This window comes from Calonectris borealis, chromosome 21 (assembly GCF_964195595.1).
Source record: "Calonectris borealis chromosome 21, bCalBor7.hap1.2, whole genome shotgun sequence".
In the NCBI taxonomy this organism is placed as follows: Eukaryota; Metazoa; Chordata; class Aves; order Procellariiformes; family Procellariidae; genus Calonectris; species Calonectris borealis.
Genome location: NC_134332.1, coordinates 10,279,541 through 10,302,254, shown reverse-complemented (window position 1 = coordinate 10,302,254; position 22,714 = coordinate 10,279,541). Strand labels below are relative to the sequence as shown.

The following is a 22,714-nucleotide window of genomic DNA, read 5'->3' as shown; positions in this document are numbered from 1 at the left end:
TGAAGAGAGAGCAACAGATGCATTCTAACTAAACTTGGCCATCATCTGTATTTAAAGGGATCATGGGTGCTCCCGAACTGTAATTTGTCCTGTTGCTAATATACCATAGTATGATGTAAATGAGGAATCTTGTTGGAATACTCAAAAATCAATTAACTGTTAATTCAAAGTATTAATCTTGATATAGCATGCAGTTGCTAGGCTTTCTTTTAACTGTTCCCACCCAAAGATACCCTGTTACTATGTACAGAGCGGATATGGCAGAGCTGGAGAAGGATCCCCCACGCTCCTGGACTCTTTAGATTATTTTTAGAAGGGACCCGATGGACGCGTGTGACTGGGAAGAGACGCGCCACCTTCAGCCGATCCTCGTGATGCTGCAGTTTTTCTCGGAGAGCCTCTCCACGCCATTGTTCATCCTTTTGGAAACAAAAGCACATTCAGCAACGGGGCACTACAGCTAAAGGTACCAATACCGACATGCTCGGCTGTAGCACGAGTAGCAGCTACTTTTTGGAAGCATTTTACCGTTAAGAAGACTTTAGAAAAATTCAACTTTTCTTCCAACGAGAGGAGTCTTTTGTCAGCAGCAGCAAACGGACCAGTCTCCTCTAAGTCATCAGAGTCACACTGCAGACTTCCCTTTACTTCAGAAGATGCTTCCAAATCTTCCAATGGTTCCAGAGAAGATGGGCTTGAAGGTTTAGAGCCCATCCCAATTTCATCTTCAACCTCCAGTTTAAGCAATGTTGCTGCATTCTGTATTTCCCTTTGTCTCTTTTCCAGGTCTTGAGTTTTAACCTACATCATAGAATAGTCTCACCATTTTGCTGTCACATTACAAATGCATCAATCCAGAGGGATTTTCCTCTATAACTGAACAAGGCTTATTTCTGAAATGTTTACATTTTGACTACTGCAATCGGAAATCACAAAACCTCTGAACAGATGCAGCCCTAATTCTGACATTAACTTTGCCTATGAAGCCCCTTGGATGGTAACCAAGACACAACTTGTTAACTTGAACCTGTTCATACTCTGGTCTCGCATAGTCGTCCTTGAACGCTTTCTAGTTGCTAACAACACTCTTCTCTGAAGGACCCTATTTTTAAAGGGCTTAGAAACCATTTATAAAGGATTTATTGAAGGACTAGAAGAAGTCAGATAATGCGGAATCACCTTTTAATTTAAAGTGAGTATCAAAAGAAGAAAATGCTGGCCCAGGTTAGCACTAACAAGTTGTGAAGTGCTTATTGAGTAGCTTTGAACTTTGATAACATTTAGTGATTTGCATGAATTATGACTCTAGTTATGCCAAGTTCCTATTACCAAACCTTAATGTAAACAGGAGCCGGAGTCCTAGTTCTTGACTGAAGCATTGCCTAAACTGAGCTGACAGCAAATGTTACGGTGCATTTGCCATCTATCTTGGGAGCACCCAAATCCAATTACTCTTAACGAATAGCTAGGATGAATAGCCCCCTCCACCCTCGGCCCACCTCCAAAGAACAGGGTCTCTTTTTCAGACATCATTTTACTGGGCGAGAGGGGTTGGTCCACTTGAACTGGGCTAACTGCCTGTAATTCACCACGCGAAATGGGAAGGCAACCATGCAGTTGTGCCGCTGTGCAACAGCCTTCAGGACGTGAAGAATGAAATACTGCGTTAGAGCTTGGCAGCCCTACACTGAGAACTCCGCACATGCCTGGCTGGCTGGAGTTGGTTTGTTCATTTTTAAACCGAGATTACCGAGCTGCCTGATCCTACCGATTGCTAACGAAGCTTAACTTCTCCCGGATTTGGGAAAAATCACACAGCAATTTTAAGTAGGTCTATTTCTAACTGTGATACAGCGGACAGGAGGAGATTCAAAACTAACACAATATAAACTTGTCTGGAAGACATAGCTTTCCCTCAAACCCGCCGGTATGTGGCCACTCAGGTATACCTGAGTTTGGAGATCCACATAGTCCTGTTGGATCTGGCCAAGGTCCTTAATAAGGCGCTTGGCTCGTTCACGGTTATCGTGTGCTACTTGCTCAGCAGTTGCTATATCACTCTGCAAACAGTTATTTTCATGCTTTTGTTCCTAGGAAAATGCAGAAAGATTTCCTTTTACTGTGAACATCCGCTGCAGAAAAATGAATCAAGAGGACCCACATAACACAGTTTCTCCAAGTTAAAAGGCAGAAACAGCATTAAATAGGAGTAACTAGAGAGGTGTTCTGCAGCACAATCTAGAACCAGAGTTTGGTTGCCTCAAGTTGTGTCTAGTCATGAAGTTAATGCATTACTTTGTTCCTCCTACAATAAAAAGTGTTTTAAATTTGCTGTTTAAAAATAACCCAAATCCCCAAACATTCTTCCCTCAGCCAGGACTTACGTGCAGTTTTCTTTCAAGCTGCACCCTTTGCATTTTCATTGCTTCTTTCAGACTCAAGATTTGTTTTTCTGCTTTTTTTCTCTCTGATGCTATCTGATCTTGGAGATGGTTTAGCTCAGACTTGGAGACTTCCAGTTCTTTTTGGAGAGACTCTATTTCTCTATTTTTTTGTTGTAATTGTAATTCTTTTTCTGAGAGCTGATGTTCTGTAATTAACATTTTTTTAAAACAATCCTGATTAGCAGAAATGTAAGTATCTTGGCATACTTCATACACATTAGATATTTTGCAAGCACATTAATGTGCTGAGCAATGGTTTGTAAAAACACTGACACAAGGTGAGATGGGACAGAACACCAGTTGGCTTTAGAATTTCAGTTCTTTGAACAAGTCAATTTAAGGATCTAGAGTCAATCCAGGTGCTGCATTAGAAACCAAGCAAGATTAACAGAAATATTTGTTGGTTTTGTTAGACTTAGAACCCATAAATGGTAACAATTTATTTGTGCAATTAATCTTACTGCTTTTTCTGACAGTTTCTTCAAGTGCTGCACATCGGGACTCCTCCTTTTCCAGCTTCCTGATGTTTTCTTCTGCCAGCCTTACTTTCACTGTTGCCTGCTCCAATTTCTTTTGTTGATCTATTAGTTCCTTTTCCAATAATATTTTCTGATCTTTCACTTTAGCAGTACATTCTTCCAGTTTTTTCTCTTCACGCTCTGAATTTTGCTTGAGGCAATGAAGAATCTGCCAAAAAAACACCACTTCAAGCTTTAACTAGCACCAACTCAATGAAAACAAATACCATCACCAAAAGACATTATAAAAGTTAAAGCAACATAAATTGGAAAGAACTGTAGTCTAATACTCCCTACTGACAAAAAAAGTTTATCAGTTTTTCTTGCCTCTCATTTTCAGTACAGCTCCCTCAGTTTTTCTTTTGGTTAACACTTTGTTGAAACTGCTCAGCCAACGTAAGTTAATTTTACTACAGGAATATATGATTAAGCCCTAATTTTCATGAACAGCTGGTGGGCTTTGCACAGAAATACAGTAGAAGAGAAGAGCAAAAGCTAGCTGCCAATAGCAATCCACTCAAAATCAAAAGGAAACTTCAGGATAAAAAAGCCCTGGAATTTTTTCTGCTTAGTTTTGGAGTTATGGAATGCAGCTGGAGTTAAGTTTTGATTAGTTTCACTTGAAATCCATTCTACCATTTCAGGTACTCTACATAGTTTCCTCATCTCCCAAGAGAAATCAATAGCATGGGAAGAAGTTCTCTGAACTATGCCCAGCTGCTATATCTTGGCAGCTGACGAAACAGAATTATAGAGAAGAATCTCTACTAGTCCATCTCCTCATCTGTATCGGCTGCGCCAGCAGCCAAGATACCACACTGCGCTGCCTTCCACTACACCAGCCCTTCTTGCACTCGGTGTCAGTGCTGATTTTACAGCAGTTTTGTTATCAGTTCAGCATAGGACGGCCCTGCCAAAAAGGAAAACACAGTCCTTTGTTGTGACACAGTAGTTTTCACTAAAACATAACTGAATGTTGAAGCTTTTTTTTTACTGCTATTCCTCTAAAAATGAGGCTTTGTGTTTCTTAAACCACTGGTATATTATTTGTAAACTTGCACCCAAAACTTTTTTGCCTGCATTATTTTTAGAGGTCAGGCAAAAATGAGGCAAGTCAGCAGGCTCATTACCGCTTCTTGTTTGGCTAGTTCTGTTTCTTTCTCTTCGATCTCTTTCTGGAGCTGCTGCAATTGGTTCTCCCTCTTTTTCTGTCTCTCTTGGCAATCCTTACGTTTCTTTAAATACTCTAGGATATCTTCTTTCAGAGTTGCCTGCTCTCTAAGCAACTCATCCTGATGCCTTGTATTACTTTTCAAATCCTGCAATATAAAACATAAAATCAAGTGACATAATAAGCTGATAAGAGTAACAGCTCTCTGGCTGAAAGGCTTGCATCTGAAAAAACTTAACCCCTAATCAGACTGAAGATGACCTTCCATTTAAACCAGCCACTGAGTGAATTAATACAATAGGAACCACCAGATAAAAAGCTAGAAGATACTGGGGTTTTGTTTTTGTTTAAAAAAAAATTTTAAAAACAATAAACCACAGTGATTTTGCCTCTGAATCTGGATTGTTTTCTAGAAAGAAGATAAATTCAAAGCCAAACAAATCCACACAAAAGACCAACCCCAAAAACCAAACAACCCAGAAATAAAACCAAAAAAAGCCACACTCCAACTTGGTAACAACAATCTGACTAGGAGAGTCATCACAGTTGCCACTTAGACAGAAAACCCAAAACAGAAATCTCATTTGGTTAGGTACCTACTGTAGTCCAGATCACTCCAAACTCAGCAAGAACAAGGCAACAAACTAGCCACATAATGATGGACTGTCAATTGTGATAAGTGACACCCCTCGTTTCTGTGCAATCTACTCACTACGTGAAAATAAGTGCATATTTCACTAAAACTAACCTGTTCTACCAGTTGAAGCTGTTGCCTGGAATCATTTAATTCTCTTTTCAGTGTTTCTAGTTCTTCCTTTTTTTCTAGAAAAATATTTGGTGACAGAGATTTTTCGATCAGCAATTTGAAATACCTATACAAATAAATCATCTCTTTTCATAAATGAAGAATAAACAATAGAAAAACAGTTTCTAAAATTTCCATCTTTTCAATATGTTAAGTACTTTCTGCCTGTAGATATTTGAGCATGTTGGATATTAAATATCATACAGTACAGTTAATCTTTTAACACAATTTCTCTTAAAATATATTACAGCTTAAAACCAAAAATGGATCTTTACCTTGAAGATCCTTCTGTACAACAATAATGTCTCCATTCAGTGATTTTTTTTGTTTGTTCAGTAGATCTACCTCCTGCTGCAGGTTTTTAACATCCAATTCCATTTTTTCTACATTGCACAATGCAGTTCTGCTGCTGTCTTCAGCAGCAGTTAAGTCTCTGTAAAATGTGAATACATATTCTTGGTTTGTTGGAAGTACTTGGTGGGGACTAAAAAAACAGCTGCATTTCAGTAAAAGTTCTCTCAGCTCAAGGGGATGCTACCTAGTAGTCATGAGAGTAAGACAGCTGTCCTGTTCCAAGACTTAACATTTTGCTTTTCATAACATTTCTCATTGCATTGCCATGATGTAACAAATGCATTGCATTCATCAGCTTCATTGCTGAATATTTTCTATAAGTCTGCTGCAGACATGCTTAAAATAAAACCTCCACAGGATATAAGAAATGGCATATTCTGTATAATTGGGCACCTCAAAGTTATAGTTATATTTTTAATTATGATAAACAGACATTCAAGGCACTTCCCATCACTTCTGATCTTTGCAGAAAAAAATATTCCCCCCCACCTTCTGGTTTGTGACAACTTCTTTTCCAAACTCTGACAGTCTTCTTCAAGCTTTTCCTTTTCTTTATTCAAAGATTCAATATTATTTTGCAGAGTGCGCATTTGAGAAACCAGATGTTCATTTTCCTGACGGTCTTTCTCAAGTAGTTGTTCCTGCCAATCTACTTCCCCTTGCTGACACTGAAATAATCTCTGAATATTCTCCAATTTTAACTTCTCCTACAAAAGAAGGCATTGTGAACAACACATTTATATGGTCAAGGAGTAGAACAAGTTTAGCTGCAGCAGTTTAAAAAGCTTTCATTCACAGAGATCACTTGCAGGCTGGAGTACCCTCTATAACTACTGCATTGTAACAGGGATAACTGCTTAAAGTGCCAGCTTAATTGGAGTGTATTTATGATGAAGGTTATGATGAACATGAGCACGAGGACTGGAAGATAGGGGTGCAATTCTTTGTTCCATCATAGTTTAACCACCATTTTTCCCCCATCCATAAGAGTAGCACATCCCTTCATTGCAGGGATTTTGAGAGAAAATGACCACTTTAAGGGCTGTGAGATGCTCAGGTAATGTAGTAAGGTGACCACTTTAAGCGTGGCAATAGAAAGGTACCAAGCATGTCGACCAGTCCCTTCTTTTCCCTGTCCTTCACAGAAAGGGTACAGAGAGAGCAGGTAAAGTCTTTTAAAAGTAAGCAGCAGGTAATATCTGCTTACATATTCTTATAAATGCTCTCTTAGCAAACACGTTAGATTTTCTGGCATTACACAACTGAGTAAAGGAGGGCTATCCCGGACTCTGACCTAACGATCCTGTAGCTACTATGAAACTGCCAAAGGGATGCCACTGATCTCTATGCCTGCTGGTAGCAAAGCTGAATGTCTGTCTTTATTCGTCAAAAACAGAAGAGACTAGCTGAGCTAAAATACCTCTTTAATGGTAGAGAAGATCATCCAGCTGAATTAGTAAACTGTCTTCCATACTTACTCTTTGCAAGTGAAGACACACATACAGTCTAGACAAAAAGACTCTAGAGGCTAATGCTAAGAAAACAGTATTCATCATTCTACAGCCACACAAGAGCCTTCTGTCTTTTTGCCCTCTCTCCCTCAGATGCACCAAAAAAATCCCATTATTTTAAAGGGCCTAAGCAGACTTAAGACTTCTGTGATAAGCTGAAATCAATCTAGAAACTGATTGATTTAAAAGTGTAGGGACTTTGTTACCCAGATCTTAACAAAACTACAGAATATGCAGATCTCTTCTTCCAGTTACTATATTAGCTATAGAAGACGTACTTACTTCTAAAATTGCAACCTGAGTCTTTTCTAGCTCATTGACCTTTTGGTCATGTTGTAGTTTCAAGCCTTGAAGTTCATTATTTTCAAGCTCCAGCATTTCCAGAACATGTTTCAGTTCTAGTAAGATGAAAAAAATCAAAGGTTATTACCAGCACATTAAATGCATTCTATTTGCCAAAAAAGGCACCAAGGAAAAATTAAGAGACACTATACTGATATCATCCCTGTAAAAACTCGTCGCGTTTTCAACTGCTGTGTCAGACACACCAGGTATTATATCTGATGCTGTTCCACCAGCAAGTTGCGGGTCCCTAGGCCTCCTGCTCAAGTAACTTCCTCGGGAGTTATTCTGGGACAGAGTATCTGACTGATAAACAATGAAAGAAAATATTTCAGAAAAAGTACAGAAGTTGCAAAATGCCGCTGCTTATACTTTCCACAGGATATAACTGCTTGGAAGGAGATTCCTCCATTTCCCCGCACATCCCGATGTTTAATTCTTCTTCTGTGAATGTGGCACAATTAGCTCATGTCTCCTAACCACACAGTGCTTGAGTGTGAACTTAACTGATCAGTCCTGACAGCAGATCTGTTTACATTTCTCTCTGGCATGAAAAACTCCCATGCCAAATACAAAGCAGCACGAAGCACTGCCTCAACTTCGCAAAGGGTATCTGTCAGCTCTGTATAACTACGAGAATTACAGGGAACTCGTTCTCTGCAGTCGTTCACAATGTTTAAAAAGGAGTGAGGAACAGAAGATTGCAGTAATGTACAACTAAGAGCTCAGAGTGCATTTCTTTCCAATCTGCACAAAATACTGTCTAATAAAGCCAGGGACATACCTATCTTATGCCTGGTAATTTGCCCAATTATTCCTTGAAGATTTTCTTCCTCTTTTCCAATATCCTTCTTTATGCACAAAAGCTGTGCTCTCTTCTCATTAATCTGGACATCCAGTTCTTTCCTCTCAACATTAAGCTCTTCCAGAAGTAGTTTTATTTCCTGTGGAAATGTATCAGTGTTACAAGGAATGCCATTATTTGCCATTTAAAATAAAGTTTTTCTTTAAATAGAAATTCTAAATATTTATAGAATTTAAAAAGTCTGTCAACAATATTCTGGTCAATTTAATTCCAGAGTTTATAGTTACAGTTAATGGTGTAAACAAACAAAAAAAATGTAATATTTAGTTTAAAGTCTTGCTTGTTGACAATTTAAAGTAGTAATCTTGCAAAGATTTTGATCTACAAATCTGACCATAACACCATCATTCAAGTGAACAATAAGTAGGCCTTAAACCAGAAAGTCAGACAAAAAGCCCTCACAAAAACACCCCACAAAATATAATTAACCTTGATACTTTGTTTTTATTTCAGAAAGAAAGGAAGTACAGAATCCTTTCTAAGTAAATGGGGATGGAGACAGACAGCTGACTTAGGCCAACTTTGTTGTGTTTCACACACACTGATCCGACTGATGTGCTTTCGAAGTTGCTTGTCTCAGCAACAGTAAGTCATTCAGAGACTTCTATTTAACATAATTTAGTTCTCAAGGGACCAATTCTGTAAGTATTACTGGAACTAGGGAGTCCTACTCCTTATTTGTGCATCTGGACTAAGCTCACACAAAACTGTAAACTTGCTTGTTCTATATTTCAGTGGGTTTTGGGAGGTTGAAGGAAGCAAAACTGATTTTGTGGAAACTGTATGGGATGCTTTTGATACTTCTTTTGCTGCTCTTCAGTGTTAAGAGTGAACTGAAAACTCATTTGGAAAAGTTACTCTTATTTGGCGTAGTTTTTCATTTGCTTCAGTCTCTCCATCTTGAAGAGCTTCTTTGAGGTCACCTTTCTTCTGAGAAATACAGTCTTCAAGGACATGGACCTCTTCTTTTCTTCGATTTAACTGTTGCTCCAGAAACAAGAGCTCTTGTTGCTGAGCAGTAATCTACAATGTAGAAGTTTAACAGAAGAAGCATCTGAAGGCTTTTATTTTTGTAGCTACACACACACACACAAACACAAGAACAAGTGCAGTACGCTGTTCCCTGCCAGAGATCTATTGGAATTGCATAACACGGAAGGATCCCATCAGAACAAGGAGCTTCATTTGCTAAACCTGTATAATATAGCCAATACTAGAGACTAAGTTCTGATGTTCTGATCTGGACAGTGGAGTCCTGTGCCTCTGAGTTAAGTTTCTTACTCTGAAATGCAGTAAGAATTGTCATAGAGAATTCTGCAGTAACATTTATTATGCAGAAACGCCAGCGAGACTGGGATCATACTTATGAGACAAAACAAGGAGAATTCAAATAACCAACATTAAAATAAACTTAAGAATTAAGTTCTTCAGACAAGGCAGTTCAGAACTTAAGACTTTTCTCAGCTTTCAGTTATCTCAAAAACAACAAAATCAATAGTCCAGAGTTAATAAGATAAGCCTTACCTGATCTTTTAATCTTTCCAGTTCAGTTTTCTTGCCTTGAAGAAGGTTTTCTGCTTCTCTAAGGATTTCGAGGTGATGTTCTTCATTACCTTCTGCAACTTTAATATCTCCTTGAAGCTTCTGAAGACTGACAGTGAGGATAAAAACATGATTCAAAAGAAACAAGAATACCTTAGGCAGGAGGAGGATATCTTTATTTTATCTAATACAGTTTGTGGTAAATTAAAAATACTTACCTTTCAGTTAGCATTTCTATCTTCTGGTTTAACAACTGGAACTCAGAGTCTCTTGCAGCCACCATTTTGTTGATTTCCTTCAAAATACCTTCTTGTTCCCTCTTATGCTGTTCTAAATCCCTTGTATCTGCCTGTAATAACCTAAAGAAGCATTTATGCTTTTTCATATTAACATTTTAACAGGCCTCCCTCTCCAAAAGCACTATCTCGAAATTTGAAACAATCTTGTTCTTCTCCTCATCCCCATTTGATACAAATTCACAAGAACAGTGTACCTTAATTGCTGATCTGCTTTCACAAGTTTAATGGCCATTTCCTGAGCCCTTCGCTCTAGCTCCTTTGCCTCAGTTTCAGTACGGGACAAATGCTGTTTGGCATGATTGTACTTTTGAATAGTGTCTTTAGTCTAGAGCAAAAATTGAAGATTATTGAGACAATACATTCCCATCTTATGCCTTCCACATCCACAGCCTGCAGGTTAGCTGTCTAAAGATGACTTCCTCCTGGCTTGAATATTCCACCTGAGCTTTCTCCCTTTGTATACCATGAAGTAGAACATTTTCTCCTCTCTTATCCAGAGCAGAAAAGCTTCCTTCTCTTTGGCAAGTACTGAAACATTTTCTTTTAGCACAGGTTATCCCATGACTTATTTTCAAATAGAAGCATTTTAAGAGGCTTCAGGTTATCCAAGTGAAAATACACTGCTTAGACAAACAAAAATCCTCTGCTTAAAACAATCTTAACGCAACACGCAAATTCTTCTGCACTTAGAGTTATGGCTTTACTTACTTTCCCCCGTGTGCTCTCAAGTTCCACTTCAGCTTCTGAAAGTAGTTTATCTGCCTCTCTAAGCTCTGCTCGTCGTTTCAGAAGAGTCTTCTCTATACATTCAATTTCATCAGCAATATCTTCGTGATGTTTAAGAGACTTTTCTAACTGCAATTCTGCAATAAGGTTGTCAGTATACCCTTCAATAAAGTCCCTAAAAGGTCACGAAGACAGACACGGAATTAAAATACAAAATGCCAGAGGCCCGGAGCCTCTTGAAGTTCTAGTCCATTACACATGCTATACAGACAAGAACATTAATTGTAAACGAGTCAAAATTAACTTTCATTGGAAAACAGTTTAGGTATTTCCACATGCTTACTTTAAATGTGTTCTTACTTGCGTTTGTTATGGTTTTGAGCTGCTCTTCGTAGCTCTGCTACTTCATGTTCCAACTCTTCTCTTTCATGCAGAAGTTCTTCAATGTTTTGATGCAATTTTTCCACCTCTTTTTTGCATTTATACTCAGCTGCCTCTGACCATTTATCTTTGTATTTCTGAGACTTTAAATAATACACAGTGTCTTCTAGCCTTGAGACTTCACTCTCCTACATACAGGAAATAGAACAACAAAATCAAGACCTATTTTCTATTTCAGTCCTCCTGAGACACAGGAGCAGCTACAGATAGCAAAGACCGGACTATTAGCACTGAAGACAGAGCATTCTTTACCAGCAAGCTCTCTCAGATCCAGAACCTTCCTAGCAGAAACTTTATTTTTTTGAAAAACTGGACTAATCTAACCCGTGAAAATGAGGTTTTGATTTTTTGCATTTTTTTTGAGAAAGCATATGTTAAAAGATGCTCCTAATCCATTCATAAGTCATTGCCTATGGTTAAACCTGCAGCTTACAGCTCTGTGTCTTACCAAATCATGATGTTCAGGCACATTGCAGTGAAGCACTCCAACAGGAATGAGTGGGACAGTGAAGTTTGGAGGAAGAGGGCCATAAACAACTTGGGCTCCCACAGGAGGTGGGCCATAGATAACAGATCCAGGAGCAATTGAACCTCCACTTGCTGCTGCAGGAGGAGGGCCATAAACCACAGTTCCCTGAGGTACAGGGGCACCATCTGGAAGGACTGTGTAAATAACTGTACCGGGTGGTGGTACAAAAGGAGGGTCTTTGGAAACACGAGTTTCTTCATTTCCTTCATTATCTTCTTTTGCTCTTCTATCTTTACCAAAAAAAAAGAAAAAAAGAAAGAAAAAGTTATTTTTAATCACTTTTTCAGTAAAAGATATTCTTCAAATGCACATTTTAAGATAACACACATTCTATGTAATGTACAAAAATGTAATAAACACTGCTTAAACTGAATAATGAGTTCAACAGTAATAAACATTTATAATTCACTCATGCACATAAAAAAAAAATTCACTATGAACTCTAAGCAAGTCCATCTTTAGTACACTTCTGAACATTCTGAGACCATGAGACTGACTTACCTTTACCAGAATTTGTTTTGTACAACCTATTTCTGACTGGTGAATAAACCCAACATCCTCCTTGTTTGGGCAAGTCTTCCTTCCTGCACTGCCTGTCCTGACCACACCCTCTTCTGGGTGGGGATGTGCCAGAACACAGTAAACAGACTCCAGAATCTTTTGTGCTGCGGGAAGCAGGAGTTGAAGCCTAAAGAAAAAAAGAGCAAGTGTTAATCTAGAAATAACAAATCATGTAAAATAAATTATTTGTTGCAGACATTCTAAAGCACTGATTTTTCAAGAACAGGCTATACATACTCTGCTTTCTCTAACTTCCAAGCATGATACTGCTTTAAAAGAGAGCACTAAATATATTTTAACAATATTTCTCTTAAATTCAGACAAATGCTGTTTTGCAAGAAATGTTAGTCTGTAATGTCCCTTTTTAACCTTTACCTAAATGGATTTACAGTACTGCATTTTGAATAGTTGTCTCCAGATTTTACATGTATCAGATTCCTATTACTACACAGTAATAGGCTTTATGGGGGAACATTTGTGTATGTGTCATTTCAGTATTTCTCTTACATGCCAACCAGTATTTTTTCTTAAGTTTCTCCCAGACCTAGCAAGCTTATAATGGACATTCCCGTATCAAAAGGCTTTCCACATAATAGGATTTTTATTTCTGACCTGTGATGATGGCTTATAATACCAGTATCCCCTTCTTTTCAATGGATCCGCTATACTGGTGATGTAATCATTCTGGTATGAAAGCACATTTCTGAGTGCTGCAATTTCATCTTGTAAGTTGTCAATTTCATCTTTGTTACCTGTAAATTAATCACAGTTTTATAGGCCTATAAGGCAAATAATTAAGTCATAAATACTGCATTCAGCTTCTGCCTCATTGTTATCCTGTTAATCTGAAACAATATTTAAAAAATGAATTGCCAGGGGAAACAAATTAAACGTTATTATATAGTGATGTAGATATATGCTAGCCCTTGCAAGTTTGTAATTTTAAGATTGTAGAAATACAAGTTCATATACAGGTAACTGATGCTCATTTTTCCTTATATATAGATCTCTGACAATGTTCTAGAGCAGTATAAAGTGAATGCATAACACAATTAGTGTTTTCTAAATAGTTGTAAAAAGTATTGTTAATACAAACTAATGAAAACTAACACACTGTCATTCTGATTTTCAAACTGAGGCAGAACTTAACTAAATTTCCAAAGGTCACGTGGCACATCAACTGGCAAAGCTAAAAACCTAGAAAGTGCTAGTGGCATTGCTGGTCCTTAACCATCCATTTCCTCCATTCTTCATATTTGAAGAAGCAAAGGCCCATACACTTCACATAATTGCACTCTGTGCATTTCAAATGCACTGTGAAACACTGTACTTCAGAAAAGTTACATCTTGCTGTTTGCTTCATATACATAGATACAGAGAATCCACTGGAGCACAGTGATTTAAGGACTGAATGTATCCTGTATAGGAACTGTACAGGAAGGTTTCCTGAACAGTTTATTCTCCTAGAATAAACTTCCACAGCTCTGAACAGCTTCTCAGATCAAACTGCGAGAAATATGGAGAAGAAAGTGAAGTGTTCTGCATCCGTGCTTATCCGCAAGAAGTGGAGAGAAAAGAGAGATTACCTGCCCCGATGTTACCCAACAAGCATCTTAAACGGTCAATTTCTGCTTTTTGTTGCTCCATAGCTTCATTTAATTTATCAATTTCAAACTTCTGAGAGCTTGATGCAACAGTCTTCTCACCAGCTTTCTCCATTTCATGCTGAAACTATTTAAAATATAAGTCTAAATGAAAGGAAAGCACTTCAGTTTAAATTAGACTGTGCTAAAACTTTTTCAAACATGCCCATCCATCCCTACAAAAAGGCTCACTCAGCAAAACACATGTACCACTTTGATGCAACAAAATTATTCTTCTCATCCCCTCATATGACCAAGGCTTACAGACATAGCCACATAAAGGCATTTAAGTGAACAGGTGATAGTTTTCCTTACAAGTCAGCCGCTCTAGTCAGTGAGGTTTTCGTTTTGTTCTTTGGCAGATGTCAGGGGAGGTAAGAACATTGTGACTTAGGAAAACTTGAGAAAAAAAAGCGCGGCAGACACCTCTACGGCATTTTCAGAAAGTCAGTGTACCAATATATCTAAGTATTTTATCCTCCTCATATAATATAAAGCAAACATCACTTCAACCTACTTGTTCTTCTTTCTCTTTAAGGAGTTGTTGTAACAATTCTATTTCTGCTTCTGCTCTGGCAAGATCCCGAGCTGCACGAGCTGCCTCAGCACAGAACTCTTCGGCTTCCTCAATCTCCTGAAATTGAAATTTTAGTTTGAGCTTTAGTTTGCAAGAATACTTCACAAGCTTGCAGATGTCTCATGCAGCTTTGTGAAAAGCTGACTAATAAGACGCATCAGCACTTGTCTGTTCTAAAATTCCAGAAACTGGCAAAGTTTATGTAAAATAATGTTTCTCCTTTAACTTTACAGTATTTCTATAGAGAAGATGCTAGTATGTAGCCAAAAATGGCTCTATTTAAAAACCTGAAGTCCAAGAACAAACTTCCATAGTCCCTTCTTTTGCTTTTCTGTCTTACGTAACAATGTATTATCCATTGTTTGACTTTCAATTAATAAGAGATTAAACTTGCCTCTCCCTCACCTTCTAACACACAGCAAGAAAGCCTACCCATATCCAAATTTAGTCAGGCATTCATCTACTATATTTCAAGATGAGACTCTGTCCGAAGCAAGAACTCCTGTACAGCAGGACAATTCAGAATAACGCTTTGAAGCTGAATTTAAAAGAAACACCAGGACTGTTCCCATTATGATGGCATTAGAAAGTATATACAAGCAATTAATTATCAATGTTGATTTACCTCAGCTCGCTCCTGATTAATTCTGAGAACAGTCCCATGAAGAGCCTTTAGCTGATTTTTAGCAATGGAGAGCTCTCTGGCTGCCAGTTTATCTGAAGTGATGATTGCTCTCTTTAATTCCTTCAGTTCTTTATCTAGATGGACAAATTGCATTTGTGCCCTGGCATCTTCTATTTTCTTCTGAAACCAGGAAAACAATAGGTTTTATAAGTTTTAAGTAAAAAGCAGCATGGAAGAAAGGCTTTCTGTTGGTACGACTTTTTTCCCCCCACACATATCCCATTTGGTATTGTATGCATAGAAATAACAGGAAAAAAACTAAAGCAAGGACAACCAATAAATTTTAAGGAAAAGAAAGATATTATATTTAACCTCTGTCTTCCTTCCTGTATTTGATCTATCTTAGAAAGCAAAATAATTCATAAGTTTTTGAATCTTCTTTTCATGAGCAAACACAGTGCATGGACTTGTCCTTACTCATTCATACCCTTTTCTCTAAATCTTCCAGTTGAGCAAGAATAGTCTCTTTCTCTTCATCTGCCTCTTGGAGCTGTTGATCAGCAAGGCCTTGAATTTCTTCCATGCTCTTTATTTTTTCATGTAAATGTTGAATTTCATTCTCTAACTGATGGACCTTGTTCTTATTCTGCCTGTTTTCAGCTTTAACCTATAAATGAAATAAGTTAGAATGAGTAGCCAGAAATTTTTCAACCAAAAGCCACCCTACTGTAATGATCTATAGAAACAACTTTTTGGGAAGTGCAGTTACCAGCATACTTTGTACCAGAAGAGAAAGAAAAAAAGAACTGCTTTGCCACTATAACTATTAAATTTTAAAAGTACGCACGTTATTTTGGTAGTACACATAGTGATCTTTCAAGGAGGTTACCGGCTATATTTTTCTACCTATAATTAAACTCTTTGTTGCCTCTGAGATGTCGAGTCTAAGTTCTAATTCACCAAATAATCAGCCAAAAATCATAAAGACTATTAAGAAATTTAAAAAAAAAAATAAATCAGACACCACTGTAACATGAACACTAAAAAGTGGGTCCCTCCTTGTTACCATACAGCTAAAATTAGAGGTTGCTTGTGGAAGTTTTAATGCACATTAAACCCTTCTCCAAGCAACATTGTTGCAAGCTTTATATAATAAAAGCCAACAAAATGTTGCAAAGGAGCATGTGTCCTGTCAAATATCCGATTTAACACTTATCAAAAGAAAGCAAGAATGGCTGATGTATTTCACTACTGCAACCAGAATTGCACAGTATACACAGCATGGAAGCGGTCAATTGTTTGTTTTCCTCCTTCAGAAGCTTTTGCCTGCTTATACAGTTTCTTTATAATGAAAATTACTACATGACATACATTTGTGCACAACAGGAAAATCAAAACTCTAATAATGGTTAGTATGCCTGTTCTAATCACGAGTAACAGTATCCTGCTCTGATGCAAGTTGTCAATGTGTTTCTGACAAGTAAATGTACTCAATTTGTCTACCTTCAGTAAAATTATACTTCTCTGAAAGATGGAGGGTAGCAAAGCTACATCCGTAGTGAAACTTGATCCTTCAGCTGCGAGTTACATTTTTTAGACTAAGCTGAAATTGTCTTACTCTTGCTTTTGTTGTTTTGATACATGCCTGTGTATATTTCTCCTGTACTTCTTCCAGTTTTTCCTGCTGGGATACCATTTCTTCCTGCAATTGTCTCTGTCTAGCGCATGCTTTCTCTTTTTCCTTCTGAGCATCAGCAAGGATGTCATTAAATTCTTTCTGCAGACTTGCAAGGCTTTTCCCTAAAACATCAGCTGAATTCTGACACCTGAAAGAGAAACAATCCAGATTCCAAGACAGAACATAGTGATTTTAAATTGTGTATGAGATACTGAAATAACAAAGCCTAATACACTAGTCCAAGTTTAAGACATCCAGTGTAAATGAATTCAGGGGCAGCGCTGAACACATTACACTACACAGACAGACCTCCACCCCAGCTCTATTTATACCGTTCTGTATTTGTTTATTACCATTCTTTGTTGCTGGGGACAAAGGGGGCGGAAAAAGTTTGCCCTGTCCCTTGCAGTGAAGACCAAGAGGGCTGCATATTTCCCTCAGTAATATAATTACTGAACTTAGGTGATGTTCTCTTAACTACAACAGGGTGCTGAAGTTCATGTTTGAACTGCCCCCATACTGCAGTCAGTATGATGTGGCACATGTACCCTGTTGCTCTCATGTACTTACCACTTTCACATGCACAAATCTAACAATGTTTGTACGATTATTTTACTCACTTAATCTCTCCAACTCCTGTCTGAAGCTTTTGCTTGAGTTCATTTATACAAGCTAAGACTTCCTCAGGATGAATTAAGTTACCGACCGCATGGTTTAGCTGATTCTGAAGATCTTTAAGCTGTTGTTTCAGGAGATTATTGTCTCCCTAAAAAAAAAAAAAACACAACACTAGACAAAAAACCCATCCACACAACCATAAGCAAACAAATGCATAAATGATAAAAGCTAGATCTGTTTTGGGGTTTTTGTTGTTGTTGTTGGGTTTTTTGGGGGTTGAGGTTTTTGTTTGTTTGTTTGGTTTTTTCTGGTTTTTAAATGAAGAGTCCAAACATTTTTTTCAGTGTGGCCTGAACCAATATCAACAACAAAACAAGAACATCCCAAACAATCTTTGCCTTTCAGTTTCCTTTATGTTGAAAAGTATTTAAATGCCAGTTCAAAAAAGATCTTATCCTTTCCTTAAACTAAGGAAGTACTGTCTTTGCATAAGCAAAGCGCAGTGGCATACAAAAGCCTGTCACACTATCTATCCGTAATAGAGGAGGGAACAACTGCAGACACTGTCCCAGCCAGTAGACCCTTAAAAAGTCACACTTGTCCTGGCCCCATTGGTCTTGAACTCTTCTCTGTACATTGGGAAGCTCCAGCAACAATGATAGTGTTAATGTCTGGTGAGGATCCTTCATAAGCTCTTCCTGAAGTGGTCAGGCAGTTGGACTAGATGTTCATTGTAGGTCCCTTCCAAATGAACTATTCTATTCTGGTGGTCATTGTATCTTCTGAGGAGTATGTGAGATAGGAAAAAGGGATCCGATGCGTATAAAGAAGGACTGAACCCAGCCTTCCCACAATGAACGAAACTGCTTTAATCACGCAGCACTTAAAAAAAAAAAAAAAAAAAAAAAGGAGGGTGGGGGGTGTGCGTGTTTCTTTGCCAGCCATATTTTGAAGATCTTGAACCCAGTATATTACCCTTGCCTAGAGAAATCCTGTTGATTGAGCCTTTCAGCAGCTTTAGGAAGAAGAACACTCAGTTTCTAATCTCAGTTAAGATGAGGCACTGATCTGTGACACTATATTAAAGTAGAGGTGTTTCAGCACACCTATGCAGTTCATGAAATGCCTGTGAGTTCAACGATCGCAAGCTCTGTTGCCTATTGTACTTGGGACACCCCTACTGCTTTGTGGCAATTAAGTCAGATTCCTCCGGATCACAGCTTTAAACAGAGGCAATAAATTCTGCTTTAGGTATTGGATCAGTTTTTTATTTCTGCATCCAAACAGTTTTCTTACTGACATGTACTGGATGAAGGTTGTGGGAAATTATAATACATGTAACAATTTATCACTCCCTCTGCAGTATAACCGAGCAGCTCTGAAATTATTTCAAAGGTCAATCTAAATATCTAAAATAGACAGATAAAAGACTATGGTGTAGGGTGTCTGGACAAGAAAATCAAAGTCAGGAGAAGTCAAAAATACTGCTGAACTTCAAAACAAGACTCACACAAAATCCTTTAAAATTCTTATCACTTTCCCCTTGGGAGAGTGGGGAAACTTGCTTATCAGGTAACTTTTTAAAGGCAACAAATACTTCACCTGCAAATGTTTGAACTGAGAAAGGAGCTTGTAATTTTGTTGTTCCTTCTCTTCTGCTAGTTGTGCTTTGGCCAGAGCATTCTCTAATGCTTGCCTTTCTTTTTCAAGTTCAGCTTGGAGGGCTGACAGTTCCATCTACAAACACAGAAAACTTCCAGATTAATATCCCCACTCCCAACCCCAACCTGTCACCCAAATATACAGCAGCTATATTTCTTAAAACAATAACAATATGACCACACCTCCTAAAAAAAAACCCAAAAAACAACCCTAACCATCCCAAATCAACCCATCACCATATATACATAACAGGTGTACTTAAAACATCAATATCATCATGACTTGTACTGTAAATTCTAACCTAGGCCTAGCATGAGCATGACCTACCCAGCAGGTAACCGACAGATTTACATTTTATCAGTGTTCTACAGAGAACTTTCAAGTTTTTCCTGAAATATCAAAACTAAAAGACTTGGAGGGGTTCGGGACAGAACACCACACTTCACTGTTTTGCATTTTCATTTCTGCCTGCAATCTGGAATGTGCAGTTGTAATACGTCTTGCAAAAAAAACCCCACCATGTTGATTTCTGATGAATGGAAACTGAACCAAGATAGCAGTTACTGTACATCACCATCATACACAAATCCAAATGAGGATCCCCAACAGTAACACAAAATGAGACTGTACAAATTAAAGCATACATTGTTCTTCCCCAGCAGAAAGCTACTACTTTATAATATATTACAAAATTTAAAAAAAAAAAAAAAAAAAAAAAAAAAAAGAGATGTGCTATAAAACTCAATTTCTACTATAAAGAGCAAAGGCAAACTTTGTCTTTCACCTGCTACTTTTCACAGGACTGCTTTAGTGTCATTTCTTTGATGTGTGCGTGGTTATCTCTTTTTGGAAAGATGCAGATTATTATTTTCCCTTTAAGTATGGTGAATATTCTCTACAGGGTCCCCAAATGATCTGTACCTTGCTTCAATGCAGAGTTACAAATCCTAGCAAACTGATACCACCTTCCATTTGGGGGCACACCTAAGCCAACAATTATTTGCAAGTCAGCATGTGGTATGGAGGAAAGTTTGTTCGTCCCTCGTCCTGGGGTATATTATCCCTTTTGCAGCATAAGAGCTCTGTTCTTACCTGGCTAAGTTGTTTCAGTCTTTCCAATTCTTCTTTTTGCTGATTGGCTTCAGTGTCTCTGTCTCTTAGCTGGGCTTCCAATTCAGCCTCATAAGCGCTGATGTCCCCTTGTGCATTTCTAAGCGATTCATTTATTCCTTGCTGCTCTTGAAGTGCACCTTCTAGCATTGCTATTTCCTGGAATTTTACATTCATTTTAGAAATACGTACACAGGAGAGCGAGGATTTCTTAGAGTACATTGCCTCTCTTCCTCTGGAACTCATCATCAATGTGACAGCAGATAGATCAAAATAGAGACACTAACCCTTATCACTAAACATTAAAACTTAAAGCTACGTGGCACTACTACACACAAAGGTCAGGTCAATGACGCTACTGTGACAGACTGTACAAAAATCTACACTCAAGTTAGAAAGGTGTAGCTTGAAGTGATACACATTTGTCCCTGGTATTAAGGTTTACATAAAACTTGTCAGGATACTAAGACAGCTCTCTAAGTAATTGGCTGATAGGACAGACGCAAGCCAATAACAAGCACATCCTCAGCTAGTGTCCAGACAGTTTTCACTAATGCAATTCACTATGATATCGACTGCAAATCCATTTTTAGTAGCGTCTGAAAGGTAAAGCCTGCATTTCTTAGACATCTTTCATAAAGCACAGATTTACTGTATGTCTCTTGCAACTGGTTTTAAAGGCCAAATTCTGTTCTTAATGTGTGTGGGCACATGTAATTGAAGTTACCATATCAAAAAATTATTTTTTCCAAGGAACTGTGCTTTGCTATTCCCAATTTGGTCACTTGCTTATTTTTTTTCTAAGTTTATTCTTAGGTATCTGAATTTGGGAAGAAACATAGTATTAAGCCTTACTTTTCTCATATTTTCTGCATCCATGGCAACTATTTCCAGGTTGTTTCTTTCCTCCTCTAGATCTGCCAATCTTTGTAGCAAAGATTCTTTATCCTTCTGCAACTCCTTACATTGATTGCTGGCTTGTTTTGCCTGACACTTAACACTTTCCAGGTATTCCTGTAATCCAATGATAACACTTTCTAAATCCCTTTTCAGTGCTTCATTTGTTGCTATTTGACCTGCAGAAATGCAGAACAAATTTGAGATAGTTAAGAAACCACATTTATTTATGAAACAAACAAAACTGCCCTTCTTAATCTTCTTTAAGATGTTGACCTATTGAAATACATAGTAACAACAAGTAACTAGAATTCAAGCAGAAAATGCCTGTGCTGTATTTTAAAGGCTAGGAGTTCCCATGTTACCGTATTAACCTGACCACCGGAAGAGTTAAAAAGAAAATGCAGTTCGTTGTGCATTCCCACTTCCCACCTAAGATGACATTTACTACCTTTACACCTAAACAATTTTGTTTCAATTTTTATATTCATATTCTTTTCTGGGATATTTACTTTCACATAGACTAGGTATATAGTAAATGTATACATAAGTTTAGTCCATTGACTTTATTAAGTCAGTTTCCAAAACTCCGATCAAATTGATACACAGAATGTAAAAGACACTTCTATAGAGGCTACAATCATGAGTGAATCTCAGTCAGCTTGAGTACTAGCTACGTAACAGCTCTTTAATATTTTAGATTATTATCTGAAGTAGAAATGAAAAGACGACATCATAAAGGTATTAACTATTAATACTTCACTCATACAATTAAAAGCAGAGTAATCCTTTCTTCTGCTGTGACAACAAAGTTGCAGATCATAAGGTTATGTGAAGTAACCAACACCACTCAGCTCAGACTTGATCAAGGGCTTTCCTGCCTTGCATTTTGATCCTGAACCTCAGAGCAACAAATCAGTCACTTAGTCAAAGCAGTTGTTTGCTTTCCCCCCACCTTACAAAAAAAAAAAAAAAAAAAAAGAGAAAGAAAAATCCTGCAAACTACCCTCCCCCAACCATGTACAAGTGGTGTGACTAAAAAAAAAAAAAAAATTTAACTGTACACAAAGTCTCTTTTTAGATCAGTGAAGAATAGTTTTCAAGCTCTTCCTACATATTCTGTATTTAATTTAAGCAAAGATAAACAAAACCGAATCCTCAGTTCAATTGTCATGTTATCCTAGATACAAGAAATACTGTAAGACAAAAAGAAAAGTTTACCATCAGTGAGCTGTTGCTCCAAGTCCTTGATTTCCTCAGTTTCCTTAGCAATCCTAGAGAGCATCTCATCCAGGCGACTCTCAAGCTGTTTGTAATGTTTGTTCATTACATCAAACTGCTGTTCTTTACTTGCTTTTTGAGCTTTCATGTGAGCCTGTAAATTAACAGTTGGAAAGGTAAAGTGGGACAACATCAATACAGATTAAAAAAGTCAAATCAATATTTTAGCTCAGTTCTGCAGTGTCTCACTACCAGCAGTAAAAGTCACAAATGCAGCATATGTTGTGACGCTTGAGGTTTAGTTTCTTTTTTTTGTTATTTTTCCTTGTTACTGCCCCACAAAGAATCCCAGATAGGCAAGCAATCTGTGTGACTAACAGCATCGTTAGTAGTCTTCCCCTTGCCCAGGCATTATGAATAAGGCCTGCATTTATAAATTATTACTTATGGCTACTACCTTTCCTCCTGCCTTTACTTTTTGTTATACCATTTCCTCTTTCAGTCAAGAACAAACATGATTTCCTCCAGAAGCTTTAATCCTGTCATCCTGCATTGCCTTCACAGCAGATGATGCT

The 22,714-nt window shown here is 37.7% G+C and overlaps 1 protein-coding gene across 2 annotated transcripts in view; it reads right to left on the bottom strand.

Annotated features, from left to right (window-relative positions):
- CNTRL (centriolin) overlaps positions 1-22,714 on the bottom strand; it is a 37,828-nt gene that overhangs the window by 1,813 nt on the left and 13,301 nt on the right. For both annotated transcript variants that reach the window (XM_075170770.1, XM_075170771.1), the window contains 30 exons: positions 22,140-22,293; positions 20,877-21,097; positions 20,004-20,180; positions 18,852-18,986; positions 17,252-17,397; positions 16,599-16,779; positions 15,441-15,620; positions 14,954-15,133; positions 14,269-14,385; positions 13,695-13,839; positions 12,721-12,860; positions 12,049-12,235; positions 11,467-11,777; positions 10,938-11,146; positions 10,560-10,752; positions 10,046-10,176; positions 9,771-9,911; positions 9,535-9,661; positions 8,869-9,033; positions 7,930-8,089; positions 7,086-7,201; positions 5,782-5,999; positions 5,214-5,371; positions 4,882-4,955; positions 4,093-4,281; positions 2,906-3,131; positions 2,385-2,590; positions 1,950-2,090; positions 529-801; positions 357-419 (listed from right to left, as the gene is read on the bottom strand). In XM_075170770.1, coding sequence (XP_075026871.1) covers positions 357-419; positions 529-801; positions 1,950-2,090; positions 2,385-2,590; positions 2,906-3,131; positions 4,093-4,281; positions 4,882-4,955; positions 5,214-5,371; positions 5,782-5,999; positions 7,086-7,201; positions 7,930-8,089; positions 8,869-9,033; positions 9,535-9,661; positions 9,771-9,911; positions 10,046-10,176; positions 10,560-10,752; positions 10,938-11,146; positions 11,467-11,777; positions 12,049-12,235; positions 12,721-12,860; positions 13,695-13,839; positions 14,269-14,385; positions 14,954-15,133; positions 15,441-15,620; positions 16,599-16,779; positions 17,252-17,397; positions 18,852-18,986; positions 20,004-20,180; positions 20,877-21,097; positions 22,140-22,293 — 5,064 coding nt within the window. The remainder of the gene's footprint in view (positions 1-356; positions 420-528; positions 802-1,949; positions 2,091-2,384; positions 2,591-2,905; positions 3,132-4,092; positions 4,282-4,881; positions 4,956-5,213; positions 5,372-5,781; positions 6,000-7,085; positions 7,202-7,929; positions 8,090-8,868; positions 9,034-9,534; positions 9,662-9,770; positions 9,912-10,045; positions 10,177-10,559; positions 10,753-10,937; positions 11,147-11,466; positions 11,778-12,048; positions 12,236-12,720; positions 12,861-13,694; positions 13,840-14,268; positions 14,386-14,953; positions 15,134-15,440; positions 15,621-16,598; positions 16,780-17,251; positions 17,398-18,851; positions 18,987-20,003; positions 20,181-20,876; positions 21,098-22,139; positions 22,294-22,714) is intronic.